General features: G+C 39.2%; 3 protein-coding genes across 3 annotated transcripts; 1 reads left to right on the top strand and 2 right to left on the bottom strand.

Annotated features, from left to right (window-relative positions):
- Nucleotides 1-1,431: 1,431 nt before the first annotated feature.
- On the bottom strand, nt 1,432-3,627 carry LOC129091576 (cytochrome c oxidase assembly protein COX11, mitochondrial). The gene is made up of 5 exons (XM_054599254.1): nt 3,521-3,627; nt 2,533-2,909; nt 2,289-2,444; nt 1,938-2,063; nt 1,432-1,843 (listed from the first exon to the last, which is right to left on the bottom strand). The coding sequence occupies exons 2-5, from the start codon at nt 2,851-2,853 to the stop codon at nt 1,655-1,657; spliced, it is 792 nt and encodes a 263-aa protein (XP_054455229.1). The 5' UTR covers nt 2,854-2,909; nt 3,521-3,627; the 3' UTR covers nt 1,432-1,654.
- Nucleotides 3,628-5,650: 2,023 nt separating this feature from the next.
- LOC129091373 (chromobox protein homolog 2-like) lies at nt 5,651-11,140 on the top strand. Its single transcript, XM_054598962.1, is given in 6 exon segments — nt 5,651-5,771; nt 5,856-5,899; nt 8,090-8,155; nt 8,453-8,522; nt 8,611-9,682; nt 9,685-11,140. Coding segments are annotated over 6 exon segments (1,629 nt in total). The 5' UTR covers nt 5,651-5,705; the 3' UTR covers nt 9,996-11,140.
- A 6,831-nt stretch (nt 11,141-17,971) lies between these two features.
- nog3 (noggin 3) lies at nt 17,972-18,646 on the bottom strand. The gene has a single exon (XM_054599356.1). The coding sequence runs from the start codon at nt 18,644-18,646 to the stop codon at nt 17,972-17,974; it is 675 nt and encodes a 224-aa protein (XP_054455331.1).
- Between the last annotated feature and the right edge of the window lie 541 nt (nt 18,647-19,187).

The following is a 19,187-nucleotide window of genomic DNA, read 5'->3' as shown; positions in this document are numbered from 1 at the left end:
AACCGCGTCCTCGGGATCCAGCTGCGCGCTCACGACGCGACGCGCTTTTTACGCACGAAGGTAAAAGATCCTCCGGTTCAGTTCTAGTCCTGGACTCCGGACTGAGAAGGGAAGAGCTGACTGGTCTCTGGTCTGCCTCCCTCCGCCTCCCTGCTCCAGCGGAGGAGGTGGTGCCGGGGATGAGGAGGAGGAGAGGGTGAGGAGGAGGAGGAGGAGGAGGAGGAGGAGGAGTCCAGCCTGCCTGCCTCCGTCTCATTGGTCCATCCTCTGAGTTGCTAGGGCAACCTCGAGCTCTTGCCTGATGCTGGAGACGTCCATCAACACACTTGAGGAGGAGATGTTTGATTCGCTCCCAGCTTGACGTCAGTCTTCCTGTTTGAGCCTACAATATAAAAGTCTATATTGTCATAATCACTTATTCAAAATAATCTTATCTCATTTCAAATTCAAGTCAATTTTTTTACTCTTGTCAAATATAGTTTATAAACCAGATGACACATCAGAGCAGAGTTATGGATCTCCAGATTTCTGAGAAAGGAAATGATCCTTCAATAGTCACTGAAGTGTTTCTACTTCTCCTTTGCTGCCACCTGATGTCCAAACACAGGAACATAAAGAGTTTAAACTCCTCAAATTAAAGGACAAGAGAACTCTCTACTTCCTACCTTAACTGAAATAATAATAATTCCTCCTAAAACAAACTCAAGAAAATGGCAGTTTAGGTGTTTGTTGTGAGAAATAGATAGGAAACCGTATTCACCTGTGAGAAGAGCCTCAAGACTAAAGACCCAGCAAAAATAAATACATTTAAAATACAAGTGAGATTAAACGATAGAAAATAATATATATAAAAATATACGAGGATGTTTAACCACCATTTTCCGGATTTTATTTTGGGAAACAAACACACATTAAGGTTGAGTTGTGAAATTTGAAATCAGAGCTCAAAAAAGAAACGAAAAAAGCTGATTGAGACTTTATAAAAATCTGCAAACGAGCTCAGTGAAATATCTGCATGTCAGATTCAGTCATACTTTAATGATTCATCTTTTAAACATTATCTGCTGTAATAATTATCTGATCGATATATATATATACATGTGTGTATAAATACAGAACACAAAAAAACTGTAAAAAGAAGACGTGTTGGAGCGACTGTTAGGAAATAAATGAATCTGATTACTTTGAGGATTAAATGATAATGTTCAGAGAAAGCAGTAAGAGCTTTTCATGAAAAAAAGTGTTCTGAAATGATGTTTAAAACACATCCAGTTATCGACTTTAACATCACATTTCACTAATTTAATATAAGGAAATCTATAATAATATTATTAATAAGATTGTTATTGGTGAAACCTGTAACATCCGACAGCTCTCACGTTGTATTATAATTTATCGATTCTGACTTTTCTTTTTAAAAAAAAATTAAACTTTTTCTTCAAATATTTCATTTATTCTCTAAACATTCTATTTTCCTAACAGCAGCACTTTTTCAATCTTTTTCCTGTTTTGATTTTCAGTGTAAAAGTCTTTTTCAGAGGCTTTTCCAGATTAAAAGCATATTCAAAGAATAGAGTCTTAGGTAATAATTCCCCTTCATTTCTTTCCTCAGACTCATATCTGAACCAGAATCAGGTTCCTGGTCCTTTGATCCTCAGTTGTAGCTGTATCCGGGCAGAGGGAGTTTCTGGCCCTCCTTGGCCTCGAAGAAGGTGTAGGACAGCGTGATGGTGTCCACTCGGGCCATCCTGGGGTCCTCGTCGAACTCGGGGTCGATGTAGAAGAAGACGGGCATGTCCACCTCCTCGTGGGGGTTCAGACGCTGCTCCTCGAAGCAGAAACACTGCAGAGAGACCAGAAACACCAGCTCATCATCCAGGTCAGTGGGTTAAGACCCCTTTCAGGACAGAGATGAGGACTTTAGAGGACTAGACTACCTGGATCTTGTTGAAGTACTGTCCCGCATCAAAGGGCACCACGTTGTAGGTGGAGATGCCGATGATGGGTTTGTTTGTGGGGTTCTTTGCTCTGTAGAACGCCAACGCCGTCTCACCGGGAACCACCTGCATAAAAAAAACACACAGACATGTTACAGGTGATCCGGTCCAGACCCAGACCAGACCCAGAACCAGACCAGACCCAGGAGTCAACACTCAATTATCTTTTTAGCTGCAATTTCATCATAAAACCCATAAAATCTCCCGGCTTTATTTCAACAGGCGCTGATGTTTTATGACATGAACATAAACATTGTAAATAAAGGATGTTGTGGAGGAAGCCGGTCTTACAAAGATATCGGTCTGCTGCGGTCTGAAGTTCCACTGCATGCTGGCGTGCGTGTCTGCGTTGAAGGAGATCTTGATGACGCGTTCCTTCACCGGCTTCATCGTCGCCACCTGTTCTGTGTCGTGTCCGGCCACCGCCGTGCCGCCGAGCCCCGACGCCTGGAAGATATAAAAGAGGATAAACGGTCAGACGGGGGTGGGGTGGGGTGGCGGTCAAAGACACCAGGAACAGGAAGTGAGTCCTCACCTGGCAGTAGAGCCTGTAGAGCGGCACGGAGGCGTAAGACAGGCCGATCATCCCGACCCCGGCGGCGGCGATGTACGTCAGCACCGTCTTGTTCCTGGCCTTCCACTGCTCCTCCTGGTTCTTGGTCTTCCTGCTTCGGCCCTTGACGCCTCGGATCGGAGCATGGTGGCGTGAGGGGAGCCTCCTGAGCAGGAAGTGCTCGGCCTGAGAGTGGAGCAGCGACCTGGAGGCGTTGCACCGGAGCGTCCGGACGCAGCGGGTCAACAAGGAGGAGGCCGGAGGGCAGCAGAGGGACGGACGCAGCAGGAGGGGGAGCAGCATGGCGGGTAGCTGCAGTCAGTCCACACCTGAGGACGGGTCAGCAGGAAGAGACTCACCTGGATGGAGGATAAAATAAACTATAAGTTTTCATAATAGTCAAGAATATTCGCTGTTAAATTTTATTTTCATTACTGACTGATCTGGTATCATCTTTTCTCATTTGGTTGATAAATTACATTTATTATTCATCAATTATCAAAAGTTGTTGCTGATTAATCTTCAGCCGATTAACTAATCAATACAATCAGCTCTGCTTTCAAGACTTGCTCTCTTAGTTAAAGACAAATACTTTACGTTTTCCCCCAAAAGGTGAGAGCACCGAACCAAACTCCTTTAAAAATAGTTACATTTTAATGTCACCTTGCTTAGTTGCCAATAAATAAGGTTATATTTGATTGCTGCCTTGCTTACTAACACATGTAATAAGCCTGTTTTGAAGGGACTTTTCCTTACTTATAAAACAGTCTATATTCAATTCGGCTCTAAGCTGCAACTCTTTAGTTTAAATTGAGCTGGACATGTTAATGACCCTCTCTGTGATGGTCAGTAAAGAGCACATGGAATAACATGTAAACATTTAGATCAGATAACATGTTAACAGAACAACTGAATTCCTAATAAACACGGTTTACTTCTGTTATTTTAATGTGTTTTAAAATGCTGATACCTTCGCCGGAGACTCCTCTGTCATTCACTGCAGGGCAGTAACATATTACCAAACATGTTCGACGGAAAAAAACATACGTAACACTGTGCAACACGGAAAGAGCTCCCCGTTTAGACGCACGCTTAAAGGTTCCGGGCACACAGATTCAATGTTAATGTGTTTGCTGCGTGTGTGTGTGTGTGTGTGTGTGTGTGTGTGTGTGTGTGTGTGTGTGTGTGTGTGTGTGTGTGTGTGTGTGTGTGTGTGTGTGTGTGTGTGTGTGTGTGTGTGTGTGTGTGTGTGTGTGTGTGTGTGTGTGTGTGTGTGTGTGTGTGTGTGTGTGTGTGTGTGGCCATTGTTGTTTAAACTGTGTACCTTTCTAGAACAGGACGAGGCTGTGCAGAAGAGAGTTCAGGTGTTAGTGTATTAAATAATTATCCAAATAAAAAAAAAGAGTTTAACAATTTAATTTTGTTTTCATCAAAGAGAATGAAAGAAATATGACGACTGTATATTAAAATATAGTTTTCCTACACTCGTTAAAATCAAGAAGGCCTACCGACCCCTCTGTCGTTTTGACACTTTGTGGTAATTTAAGATAACAGGCCGTCTGTTAATTACACTGTAAATCACAGGCTGTTTTAAAAGTGTTTGCGAGACTTTCAAAATATTTCCACCGCTGCTTTTTGTCCAAAGAAAAGATGAAACAACAAGACACAAAAACAGGTACAGAACAAAATACAAACCTGAAGTGCAATCAATGTTAACAAATGTTAACGTGTGAGACTAAATAAAACATGAAGTACCTGCCATATTATATTATTATTTATGTAATAATCAGATGCCAGTTTATAAATGTAACAGAACTGTCAAACGAATGAATCCTATTCATTTTATTTATTGTCATTCTCATTTTTTTTCTTTTTATCCAAATGTTTATTCATGTATTTATTATTCTCTCTTGTTTGTGATAATATAAGGTCATGAAATCATGTTGTCGCGTTTGTTATTTGTATTATGTTGCCTGTATTAAATAAATAAAACAAATGTAAAGTGAATATATTCGTTAAGCATAAAAACTGTTTATGGTCCCTGAGGTTATTTGGGGGTGTGTAAATGAATACTTCTACTACTACTACTACTACTACTAATAATAATAACAATAATAATAACAGTAATACATTACATTACAGTCATTTAGCAGACGCTTTTATCCAAAGCGACTTACAATAAGTGTATTCAACATAGGTATTCAAGAGAACTACTAGTCACCAGAAGTCATAAGTGCATCTCCTTTCTTAAACAACATGATAATAATAATATTATATTATAATATTATGATAATATAATATAATAATATTATAATAATATAATAATATTATGAATAATATTAACAGCGATAGATAGATAGATAGATAGATAGATAGATAGATAGATAGATAGATAGATAGATAGATAGATAGATTTTTATGTTCGTGTCATGCACAAAACATGCCCAACCGTCATGGTTTTACAAGACACCAACAATACAGCTGCAGTGGATCCACATCTCATCATATAATAATAATAATATAATATAATAATATAATAAAAATAATATAATAATATAATAATGTTATTAATAATATTAACAACTATAATTATAATAGTAATAATCAGACCATCCATAAATAATAATAATAATAATATAATAATATAATAATAATATAATAATGTTATTCATAATAATAACAGCTATAATTATAATAGTAATAATCAGACCATCCATAAATAATAATAATATTATAATATAATAATATAATATAATAATATAATAATATTATAATATTGTTATTAATAATAATAACAGCTATAATTATAACAGTAATAATCAGACCATCCATAAATAATAATAATAATAATAATATAATAATGTTATTAATAACATTAACAGCTATAATTATAATAGTAATAATCAGACCATCCATAAATAATAATAATAATATAATATAAATAAATAATAATAATATAATATAATATAATAATATTATAATATTATTAATAATAATAACAGCTATAATTATAATAGTAATAATCAGACCCAGATAATAATAATATAACTTTTTATTATTCCAGCATGGTTATAGCAGCACGGTAACATGAAGAGGAGGATCTACGGTGGCCGCGGCGGGTCGTTCGCGCTGCTCGTTCGGGGGCTGCTGTAGTAATGGAGGGGGTCACAGTCGGCCAGGTATTCGATGCGGAATGCATCCTCAGCAAACGGCCGAGAAAGGTAAGAGACACCCCGGCTTCGCGGCTCGGCGGCTCCGTCGTCTCCTCCCGGAAGTGTTCTGACCTCTCGTGTCCTCTTTCGCAGGGCAAGTTTGAGTATCTGGTGAAGTGGAGAGGGTGGTCGTCCAAGTAAGTGGAGCTAGCTGCTAGCCGCCCGATGCTAACGACACACAACACGGGAAAAACATGGCACCCAACAATGCCGGGGCTGGAGGGGGGGAATCCGAGCAGAGGGGCTCAAGCAGCGGGGGGATCTCCAGCGGACCGGAGCCGACGTTAGGGCTCCGAGAGTCCGCCTTCAGGAGACACACCGGACCACAGGCTCCGTAGACTGGAGGCACCGGGCTAATTATCATTAGATACACACACAGTGTATGTACATACAGGACCAGTGGAAAGACACACCTTCTCATTCAGTGGTTTTTTATTTATCTTTATTCTTATTCTTATTCTTATTCTTATTCTTATTTTTATTCTTATTTTTACTTTTATTTTTATTTATTTTATTTATGTATATATATGTATATATATATATATATATATATATTATTTTTATTTGTATTTTTATTATATATATATATATATATACATATATATATATATATATATATACAGTACCAGTCAAAAGTTTGGACACACCTTCTCATTCAATGGTTTTTATTTATTTTTATTATTTTTATTTTTATTTGTACTTTTATTTTTATTTATTTTATATATATATATATATTATTATTATTATTATTATTATTTGTATTTATTTTTTATATATATACAGTACCAGTCAAAAGTTTGGACACACCTTCTCATTCAATGGTTTTTATTTATTTTTATTTTTACTTTTATTTTTATTTATTTTATATATATATATTATTTTTATTTGTATTTATTTTATATATATATACAGTACCAGTCAAAAGTTTGGACACACCTTCTCATTCAATGGTTTTTCTTTATTTTCTTTCTTTATTTTTTCTACATTGTAGATTAATATTGAAGACATCCAAACTATGAAGGAACACATATGGAATTATGTGGTAAACAAACAAATGCTCAACAAACCAGAATATGTTTTATATTTTAGATTCTTCAAAGTAGTTGAATGAGAAGGTGTGTCCAAACTTTTGACTGGTACTGTATATATATAAATACACAGGTATTATGCTCACAGCTGGAGGAAGTACTCTGTATTGTACTGCAGTAAAAAGTATTAATATCACACTGTAGAAATACTACAAAGTACCAAGTAAATATATTCAATGCAAAATAATTTTATAAATTTTGTATTATTATTGATGCATTAATGCAAAGTAAAATTTAAAATGTTACTTCAAACCCAAATACACAAAGTACCAAATAAATATATTCAATGCATTTGTATTATTATTGATGCATTAATGTGTTGATCGCTTTAAAGGTGGAGCTCTATTATTCATATATAATAATACTTCATCATCTAGTATTCTTCATCATTAGTATAATAATTTGTAAAGTAAGAGTACAATATTTACTGTGAGATGTAGTAGAGTATAAAGTAACAGAAAGTGAAATGCAGTATTTTAAAAGTGTATTGAAGTACAGTTCTGTTTAATGTCGCGGCTCGGTTTACATATTCTATAAAATCATAGTTTATTACGATGTCACAGTAAATCAGCTGTGTTGTGGATTTGGGCTGCAACTATCAGTCTTTTTCATTATTGATTGATGTGATTATTAATCTTAATCAACAATAACACATGACCATGACAAGGTCTCGTTTTGTCCGATCAAAAGACAAGTACTTGACAATATTCAATTTGCAATTAAAGAAAAGGGAGAAAAAACAGAAAGCCATTACTTTGTAGAAGCTGGAACGTGAAAATGTTTGAGATTATTTACTAATTTATTGACTGAATTAACGACTAAAATCGTTATTTAATCATCACTGGTTAGGTTTCTGTTGATCGACTCATTTTTCTGAGCTCTATTATTCATTAAATATTTATTAACCTCTTTCACCTGTAGAGTCCGTCATTATTTACAAACACAAATCAAGCATCGTTCATTTTAAAGCTGCTTATGAATATTTTTAATATTAAACAGATCAAATAAAAACACTGTGAAAGGTTTCTTCTCAAACCTTTATTTACATTTATTTTGGATCATTGTTTGTTTTAATCTTACAGCTGTTTCAACTCTATAAAGTGGTAATATGTTGGTTGTGTTTCTCTTAAAAGGCCACAAAAGGCTTTTGAAGCAGCTTTAAGTCGCAGAACTGAAACTATAAAACTTATAAACTTGAAGTTCTCCGTCCTGTTAAAACACTTTTCTTGATGTTTACAGACACAACAGTTGGGAGCCGGAGGAGAACATTCTGGACCCGAGGCTGCTGGCAGCTTTCCACAAGAGGTGAGTTTGTTTTACTGAGTTTCTGGTAAATGTCTGACGACTGAGACAAAAAACAAACAAATGTGACACTATTAAGAAAACATTACTTAATAAAAGAAATAAGGTAAGGCTGCACAAAACAATTATATCTATTAAATGTGAGGAAAATCTGAAAAAGTTTATCATCTTCACATGACAAACTTTGTCCAAACAATCTTCAAATAAATCCTCAGATTAACCGTTTGATTAATTATTTAAAAGGTAAAACATTGATCTAAATTGTTGACAATATGTTGATGATGTGTTTATGTTTTTCAGAGAACAAGAGCGAGAACTTCTGTTCCAGAAGAAAGGGAAGCGGCCGAGAGGAAGACCACGGAAGATTCTGGTACTTCTTCTTCTTCTTCTTCTTCTTCTCCTTTTACAGTTTCATGATAAACTTCCTCGTTCACTCATCCTACTCTTCGTCCTCTCAGCAGCCTGAACCGGCCGCTGAAAAAGACAGCCGCTCCTCGTCCTCTTCATCCTCCGTCATCTCGTCCTCCGCCTCCTCCTCCTCCTCAGAGGATGAAGACCACGGTAAGAAGGCGAAGCCCCGAGTCCAGCCCGTCCCCCAGAAGAGGCCTCAAATGGTGCTCGCCAAACCGGATCCTCCGTGCAAGAAAAAGCGCGGCAGGAAGCCGCTCCACCCGGACCTGAGGGCGCTGAGGCAAGCGAAGAGCAGACCTCCTCCTCCACCTCCTTCTCCTCCTCCGCCTCCTCCTCCTCCTCCACGACACCACCAGGTGCTCAGACCGCCCAGAGAGGATCCTCGATCCGGGGTGAAGAAACCTCTGCAGCCGGCCAGCTTCACCTATACCGGTCTGAGCCGGGCCTCCAGAGAGGATGCCTCCTCCGGCTCCCAGACCTCCTCCAGCTCCTTCGTCCAGACTGCCGCCTCCAAACCGGGATCCCTCGGCTGCATCTGGACCAGTCGCTCCATGTCCCCGTCCTCCTACAGCAAAACCAGTCCGTCCCCACAAAGTAGGAACTCTCTGATGGAGCTGAAGCGCTCCGTCTCAGAAACAGGAGGCCGAGCAGACGGGTACAAGGCTCTGAAACCCGGCGGAGCTTCGGCCTCGTTGGGTTTGCACAGCGGCTTCGCTGGGCCGGCGGCGGCGCAGCGCTCCCCGCTGGGCCAGAGGAGGCAGGAGGGCGCCGGGTCGGTCCAACACAAGCAGCAGAACCTCTCCAAAGCGACGTCTGCGCCGACACCTCGAGACCGAGCCAACCAGGCGCTGAACCTCCGAGCCCTCAACCTGCAGAGCGTCAGCAAGCCGGCGGCCGGCGGCGGCCTTCAGGGGAGCAGTGCCGGAGCAGCGGCGGCGAGGTCGAGTTTAAGGAGCGGCGCCGTTGTTGTAAAAGGAGGAACTGGGAGCGTCAAAGAGACTCGAACGTCAGCGGGGGCAGCGGTCCGGTCTGGCAGCGAGCGGTGGTGCAGAGCAGGGAGGTTACGGGAGGACAGGGGGAAGGAGGTGACGAAGACGACAGGTAGCGTCTCCGGTCGAGGAGCGGCGGCGTGAGACACGAGGAGAGGAAACACCCTCTCACCTCTCAGAACCGGAGCCTGAACGAGCTCAGCACCGGTGACTCCGATGAGACCAGCAGCAGCGAATCGGAGCAGGACGCCGCGCTGTATCCCAACAACAGCCGGCCCAGCCTCGGAGACGACGCCACCGAGTTCGACGCCGAGACGGACTGGCGGCCGGCCCGGAGCCTCCTGGAGCACGTGTTCGTCACCGACGTCACCGCCAACTTCATCACGGTGACGGTGAAAGAGTCGCCGACAAGCGTTGGGTTCTTCAACTCACTGAACCACTGAAGGTCTGCGGTGATGCTCCGCCGTCTCTCTCAGGGTTCCACGTGGTCCGGTCCGACCCGGGTCCTGGGAACTCCTTCTGCGGTCAAAACAGACGGTCCGGTCCCTGTGGTCTCAGTAGTCCAGTAGTAGAAGACAACAACAGACTGGACCGATGGTTCTGAAGAGGAAACTCCTTTTGGTCAAAGTATTTGTTGAGTGTGTGTCTGGAGGAGTGAACGCTCTTCATCCATCAGTTACAGGTTTAGTCTTCACACCACGACCCTTTGAAAGTTGAACCATTTTATCCAATGTGGTATCAACACACACAGATACACTCGGTTCTGTTTGATCTCTGCTGCACCCACTCCAGTTCTGTTTAGGTGAATGGATTTTAAGTTTTTGGTGGTGCACTTAATAATTAATACTGAGTTTAACCTCAAGATCCTTTTCTCAGAAGATTCCACAGACTTATATTAGAACAATCTGGCACTGAGACCTAAATATATAACTTTTTTGAATGGAGTTTGGTTTGTGGTGGAGCATTTAGAACTAAAAACTGAAAACAAAAGGAATAAAGTCCCAGTTAAATAAAAACCACAGCGTTCAGTGAGGAAAGTCAGGTTGTGTTAAATTATAACTTTTTTGAATGGAGTTTGGTGAGGACGCTGCTTTGTTGACAGTCAATTCTTTCCCTTAAAGTACATCACTAAATGATTCATCAGTCAAAGTCAACTTACTAGCTGGTTTGCCAGAGCTTCCAGTAGCCCCTGCATGGTCTTCATCAGCAAATGGAGCTTACTCAGTTTTCAGGACACAAACTTATCACATGACCACCGGCTCATTCCAGTGATGAAGAACATGAAGGTTCCGTTAAAAAGCCACAGAAAAAGCTAATAAGAGAACATTGAGTGAAGATCATTTGTTATAGTCACGTTTTTTTTTTCCTCTCCCAATGAAAGAAGCTCAGTGATTATTAATCATCCAGCTGTGTTTGATTAGAAGCTGTAGAAACAGGTTTAGAGGACTCCACCTCCCAGGTGCCTCAGCTTCCTCCCAGACTCTGGATTCCACTGCCTCCATAAGACGACTGGTTTCAGTAGGACATGCTGTTCTTGTTGGACCTGCATCCAAACTCATCCAGGGCAGCATGTTTAAACTAAATATCTAAAATATGTGACGTGAGTTCTCATCCTCAAAAGAGTCCCATCCGGTTTCTGTCCTCGTCTTTCAGTTCTCTTTGGACCAAAGCTGTTATGAATGTGAATTTTTTCATTTGTATTATTGACAGTATTCCTTGCACTACGCACAGAATAAATGTAAGCTGACATTCCATTATCACTTATATTTACCAATTTTATACCATTTTAATACATTTTGCCGTCACAGTGTCTTTTGAAATATGTGTTAATTTATATCTGTAAATATGTTGTTTTTTTCCATGTGATGACTGATATCTATCCGGTGCTCATGTTGGCTGACTAGCTTCAGATTCTTGTAGCCTGTGTGCCTCTCTGCCATTTTCAAGGTATTTGAAATAAAGTATAAAGTACCTAAATAATTCAAACGTGTGGATTCACATCTTCCATTTCTATATGTACTTCCACTAGTTTTTGGTGTCGCATTTAAACAATAACCTCAAGTTACTCAGAAGATTCCACAGACTAGTGTTAAAGATATCTGGTGCTGAGACATTAATATAGAACTTTTTGAGAGGAGTTTGGTTTGTTGTGGAGCATTTAGAACTGAAAACAAAAGGAATAACGTGTCAGTTGCTCAAAGAAAACCACAGACCTCGCTGAGAAAAGTGTGCTAGCGTTTGAAGTTGGTTTGTTGAAAGTTGTTTATTTCCCATCATACAGTGTTTTAGGTTTTGACCAGCAGGTGTCTCTGTCTGACAGTTAATGGAGCTTTAACTTCTAATGTAATCCTCCAATTGTACTTTTAGTCTATTTGTTAAAACCAGGAAACATTATATAATTTATAATTTATCTTTTTGGTGAATCATCCTCAATATTCCTCTGTTACACGTCCTGGTCATGACTTTATGTCACAGGTTCATACTTCATAATAATTCTATTTACTAATTTTGTTGATTGGCAAACTGCACAAACGGATTAATTATCTGTATGAATGACGATTTAGTGAATACAGAGAAAGAACAGAAAAATAAACCTGAGAAAACAGTTTAAAAAATGAAATGAACACACAGGTTATAAATAAATTAGTAAACTGACTGAAAGGATTAATAATCCCAGTGACCTCATGAATCAATTGAGTGAATGGATTAATAAAACTTTCTACATCGTGACAGGACGTAAAAAAATACAGAAAAAGTAACTTTTGCATCATGTAAATTTGCCCTCAGTGAAAATAGTAACAATTAATAAACCACAAAAATAAAGTAATGAACAAGGAAAATATTAATAGAGTAATTAATTAACCAAAGGATGGATTGATAAAATTAGCAAAAACTGACAGATTTATAAACACAAACGCATAGATAAACCACAGGAAGGGATTGATTATTATCTGAGATGAGAAATTAATTAATTGTGAACAATTTAATAAACTGAGTGAAACCATTAATTATTCCATCTTCATCAAAACATAAAACTAATCGAAAGTGTTTGATATACAATTTACTAGAAATTTGATCCCAGAGCAACTTGACATCTATAAGTGAAGGACAAGGTGACATTGTTAATATCATCATCTGTTATTACCTGTTATTACATATGAATAACCTGCTATTACCTGTAATAACTGCAGCTGTGATATTAAAAACAACATGTGTGTCTGAAACATGAGGACAAACTGTAAAAACACTCGTGCAAATGTACTTAGTTACAGCAACAAAAACACAACTCATCACACACACATGATGTCTGCAGGCCATTTTGTGTGTGTGTGTGTGTGTGTGTGTGTGTGTGTGTGTGTGTGTGTGTGTGTGTGTGTGTGTGTGTGTGTGTGTGTGTGTGTGTGTGTGTGTGTGTGTGTGTGTGGGTATGTGTGTGTGTGACTGACAGAAGCTGCTGCCTGCAGGTTCAGTGATTTATGTCCAGAGTCGTGCAGAGAGGTGGAATTTTCCCAAAATAAAGTTTGAGTAAACAGGCTGCGACAGACAGAGAGGCCTCACACACACTGGTATGTATAAACAGTGTGTGAACAGTGTGGGGCAGTGTGCGCACACACACACACACACACACACACACACACACACACACACACACACACACACACACACAGGCTCAGTTTCATGTAATTTGTGCAGTTCTTCAGTCAGAAACAACACACCTTCACATGTTGTCACACTGACACAAGTCATTTATTTTAATGGAGGCTGAGTGACAGACAGCGGCGCTCTGCTGCCCCCTGGTGGCTGGGGGAGGAAGACGTACTCTGATCTTTAAGTACTAATACCACTATGTAGAAATACTCTGTTACAAGTTCAAGTCGTGCATTTAAAACCTTACTTATCGTAAAGTATTATCAGCGTAATGTACTTAAAGTACCAAAAGTAACAGATAATTATTTCCACAACACACATACACATTCAGCAGGATTACCTAACAGCAGACTGTGTGTGTCTGTCTGAGTCTCTGTTGGTACAAAGACAACCAGACTGTCATCAATCTGCTGCTGAACTAACACCAGCGACTGTCAACACAGACCTGCAGCCTGCTCACACACACACATCCCTGTACGTCTATCTTTGTGAGGACCCTCATTTACATAACGCACTCCTGAGACCCTTAACCCCAAAGTTAACCATCACATCTAAATACCTAACCCAAAACCTTAACCTCAACCTGGTTCTAACCTGAACCATAAAACCATCTCTAAACCCTCAAACAGAACACAGAGAAGTGAGAATCGGACAAAAGGTCCTCACTTTCCACATTTGTTTTGGTCCTCGCTATGTAGCAAGTACAGACACACACACACACACACACACACACACACACACACACACACACACACACACACACACACACACACACACACACACACACACACACACACACATATTTATATAAAATATATCATAAAAAGTGTTTTTCTATATGTTTCAGCGGTGGAAGAAGTACTTAAGAAGTATCTTTAAAATATACAAAAAGTACTCAATATGCATATATATATATATATATATATATATATATATATATATATATTTATTTTTTATATAATAAATAATAATAATAATAAATAACAATATACTCATTATGCAGAATTATATATATTCCGCATATTCCAGTACTTTTTTATGTATTATTATTATTTATTATATATTTAATATATAATTTAAAAAAAAAAGTTCCCTTTATGCAGAATTATATAAATTATGAGAACCACTTCGACCACTGATGCAGATAGAAAAATACTAGAACAATGACACACCTGCTGGGGCTCGTCTGTATGTGTGTGTGTGTCTATGTGTATGTCTGTGTGTGTACGTGTCTTTGTGTGTGTGTGTGTGTGCTGGCGGCAGTCTGGCCTGCTGGTGGGCGGCTGCAGAAGTCGTCTGTCTCGTCTCACCAGAGTGAAAACCTTGAAACGTCTCGGTGTCACGTCCGACGTCTCCCACTCGTCCGACCTGTGAAAACCTGTCCACACTTTGTTTCCACACTGGGACGTGTTTACACTCACAGATATTTTGTGTTTGGGACATTTTTAACCTTTTTACAATTATATCAATGTTCACAGTTATTGATCAGCTGACAGATGAACCAACACATGCTGGACTGTTACAGCATCACATCCACCCTGAACACTGAACATTGACCGGTCTGGGTGGAGGTATGCAGGCTGAGGGTGGCTAACACGTTCAAAAAGGTGCCAGCCACACACGCACACACACACACACACACACACACATGAAAGCCGGTCTCGACCTCGACCTGAATACCTGCCCGCCCTGAAGTGATAAGAGTCTGTTTGAATCCTCTTCTCCTCCGTTCACATCATCATGCCTTTCATCAGTAGCACAAAAAGTATTCAGATTACTGCAGTAAAAGTACTAATACCACACTGTGTGAAAATACTACAGTACAAGTAAAAGTCATGCATTCAAAACCAGACAGAAATAAAAGTATATGAATGTTTTTATTCTGTTGTTTTATTGCTTTGCTTTGTCTGTCAAAGCACTTTGTAAACTCTGTTGTTAAAGGTGGTATAAAAATAAAGTTGTTATTATTATTACTATAAAGTAAAGGTATTGAATTATCAGTAAACTGTTTTCCTATTCTATCTGATGTTTCTGGATTAATATTACTTAAACAGTACAAGATTTACCTCTGAGATATAGTACAGTAAAAAGTACAATATTAACCTCTGTGATGTAGTACAGTAAAAAAGTACAATATTTACCTCTGAGATGTAGTACAGTATAAAGTACAATATTTACCTCTGTGATGTAGTACAGTAAAAAGTACAATATTAACCTCTGTGATGTAGTACAGTAAAAAGTACAATATTTACCTCTGAGATGTAGTACAGGATAAAGTACAATATTAACCTCTGTGATGTAGTACAGTAAAAAGTACAATATTAACCTCTGTGATGTAGTACAGTAAAAAGTACAATATTAACCTCTGTGATGTAGTACAGTAAAAAGTACAATATTTACCTCTGCGATGTAGTACAGTATAAAGTACAATATTAACCTCTGTGATGTAGTATAGCATAAAGTACAATATTAACCTCTGTGATGTAGTACAGTATAAAGTACAATATTAACCTCTGTGATGTAGTACAGTATAAAGTACAATATTAACCTCTGTGATGTAGTACAGTATAAAGTACAATATTAACCTCTGTGATGTAGTACAGTATAAAGTACAATATTAACCTCTGTGATGTAGTATAGCATAAAGTACAATATTAACCTCTGTGATGTAGTACAGTATAAAGTACAATATTAACCTCTGCGATGTAGTACAGTATAAAGTACAATATTTACCTCTGAGATGTAGTACAGTATAAAGTACAATATTTACCTCTGAGATGTAGTACAATATAAAGTACAATATTTACCTCTGAGATGTAGTACAGGATAAAGTACAATATTAACCTCTGTGATGTAGTACAGTAAAAAGTACAATATTAACCTCTGTGATGTAGTACAGTAAAAAGTACAATATTTACCTCAGAGATGTAATACAGTATAAAGTACAATATTTACCTCTGAGATGTAGTACAATATAAAGTACAATATTTACCTCTGAGATGTAGTACAGTAAAATATACAGTATTTACCTGGAGTGGAATAGAAGTAGAAAATAAAGTACAAGTACCTTGAGTTTGTACTTGAGTATAGAACTTCGTTACGATACTTGAGATCAGGGAAAGATTATCTTTGTTGGTATAAATCTAATCTTGTGAGTCTCATATTATCAGACTTTGACTCGAGGACGCGACGGCCTCATCAGTGAACTTCTGACATTCCTTCAATCATCAGATGAAAAGAGCTGAAAGCTTTGAACCTGCAGGAGAACCTTAAAACATTCTGTTCTCTGAATCAACCGGCTGATACTCAAAACAATCTAACATCTACCAATCACTCCTAACGATGAAGGAAATACTGCAGAATATATTTCTGTACTTTATTAAAAAGTTAGAGGAGATAACTTATATAAAATATATGGTTAGTTTTAATAACCAGATGTTCAGACTCATGAAGCTCAAATAAACATGTTGTCTGGTTTCATTATCTTCTTCTGTGATCAGTAACTTTGAAGTAATGAAATAATGTTCATAATGTTAATGTATTAGTAATAATGTTAATTATGTTAATGATTCAGTAGAAATGTTAATAATGTAAATGTTTAACTGATAAAGTTAATAATGTACATGTATTAATAATTGTGACAATACGGTTAATGTCTCAGTAATAATGTTAATAGTGTTAATGTATTAGTAATAATGTTGGTAATGTTAATTTATTGGTATTAATGTTAACAATGTTCATGTATTTTTACTGCGTGGTACTTTTATTGTACTAATACAAATACTGTATGTGAACCTTGTCTTATTAGTACTTGTACAGTAATGAGTATTTTTGTAGTGTAGTAACAGTAGTTTAACTGTTACAGAGTATTTGCACAGTGTAGTATTAGTACTTGTACAGTAACAAGTATTTTTACAGTGTAGTAATATTAGTTTTACTGAAGCATTCATTTTACTGTGAGGTATTAGTACTTTTATTGTTACAGAGTATTTTTTACAGTGCGGTTTAAGTACTATCATTGTTACAGAATATTTGTATAATGTGGTTTTAGTACTTTAACTGTGACAGTATTTTTACAGTGCATTAACAATAATTTTACTGTAACAGAGTATTTTTACAGTGTAGTATTAGTACTTTTACTGTAGCAGAGTATTTTTAAAGTGTGTTTTAGTACTTTTACTGCAGTAGGATCTGAGTACTTTCTCCACCACTGGTCCTGATTTACATCATAAATAAAAGACTTTACAATGAATAAATATCAACAGAGTTTCAGTCACATGTTTTTAGACCAACTGTCTTTTTTTTATTTAAATCTGAAGATGAGAAGTTTTCCTGAAGAGTTCTGATTCAAACAGTAAAAATGATTTCTGATATTTGAACTCTTCATATTTCTCAATAATCTTATTTTTCATCTGATCTTCAAACATCCTTCAGTATATAAATATAAACAGATTCAATCAAGATACATTGAACAAATACAGTAGATTTGATTATATTAATAATACTGACCTTCTTTTATACAAAGTTCTGTCATAACGTCAAATAAAAACATGTACATCACATTTACATTCTCACACTGGACAGTGCTGTTTAACAACTCATTTACATTTAAGATAAAAGAGACACTTTGGTTTGAGTTTAACTTCTCTCTCTTTTACTGACTTTATAACAGGAACAGTTTTACAGAAAAGAAAAAAAAAAAGTCCTCAAACTCTTCAGAGTTTATTTATAAAGATCAGTTTGTGTCACTGCATTAAAAAAAGTTTGTAGTTCAGTTGTGACAGGAGCACTTGCACTCTGAGATGACCGGGTACTGGACGGGTATCCAGGCGCACTTCAGACCCCCCTTCTTCTGCAGGCAGCGCCATCGCAGGATCGTTAAGTTCGCGGATTTGGCAGGTTTGCAGAACATCCCTTCAGGGACCGAACAGGACCGCTTATTGTAGCAGCTCCCCGCCTTCAGGTAGCGCGGCCAGAACCGGCTGCCCAGGTCGTTCCACGCGTAAACAACCGGGCAGCCGGTGTACGACCACAGCCACAGCTGCAGCCTCCTGCGCAGTTTTTTACTGGGTTTCTGCTTCTTCCCGTGCTGGACCTCGAACTCCATGGCCCGGATGTCTTTGGGCATCATCGCTCCGGGGAGCTTCGGCCGCGCGTCCGCCTCGCTGGTGTCCTCGTCCTGTGCGTACTGGTCCTCCGGCGGGGAGAGGGACATGGACAGCGGGTCGAAGTGGCTGCCCAGAGCCCCCCTGAGCTCCGTCTCGTTCAGGTCCTTCTCCCTAGGGTCCAGCACCGGGTCCGGGTCCTCCTTTAGGTCCACTATGGGCAGAGTGTCACTGGGGATGGGTCGGAGGAGGTAGTAGTGTTGGCACATGCCCTCCTCGATCCTGAAGCCCAGAGAGAGAACCAGCAGAAACACGGCGCACCAGTAACACGAGCTATCCATCTGGACTCTCAGTGTTATTAATAATCATATGATAATATAATAATATCAGATGATAATCCTCCAGAGGAGACAGGGACGCGTCCCGGGGTTTCCCTCGGCGCGTCGGAGGGAAGATATCCAAGTCTGAGCGCAGACCGGGGGAAGAACCGCTCCAAAACGTCTCAAAAGAGAGAGAGAGTGAGAGAGAGAGAGAGAGAGAGAGAGTGAGAGAGGGAGAGAGAGGTGGCACGAGAGGGGTTTCCCCGCGTGACTTCACAGTCCGTGACCCGGGTCCCTGCTGGAGGAGAGACCGACTCAGCCCTGCGCTTCCCCGGGCAGCAGGTCCCGTTGAGACGGTTCAAAGCACCGGAGGGCGCTGCTCACAGACCGCATGTTGGCGCACCGACTGCTGCTCCTCTACTGGTCCTCTTCTAGTCCTCCTCTAGTCTAGTCCTCCTCTAGTCCTCCTCTCAGTCTCCTCTAGGTCTCCTCTGGTCCTCCTCTAGGTCCTCCTCTAGTCCTCCTCTAGTCTAGTCCTCCTCTAGTCCTCCTCTCAGTCTCC

Source organism: Anoplopoma fimbria, chromosome 5, assembly GCF_027596085.1.
Source record: "Anoplopoma fimbria isolate UVic2021 breed Golden Eagle Sablefish chromosome 5, Afim_UVic_2022, whole genome shotgun sequence".
Taxonomy (NCBI): domain Eukaryota; kingdom Metazoa; phylum Chordata; class Actinopteri; order Perciformes; family Anoplopomatidae; genus Anoplopoma; species Anoplopoma fimbria.
Note: the sequence above shows the minus strand (reverse complement) of the source record. Positions and strands in the feature narration are given on the sequence as shown.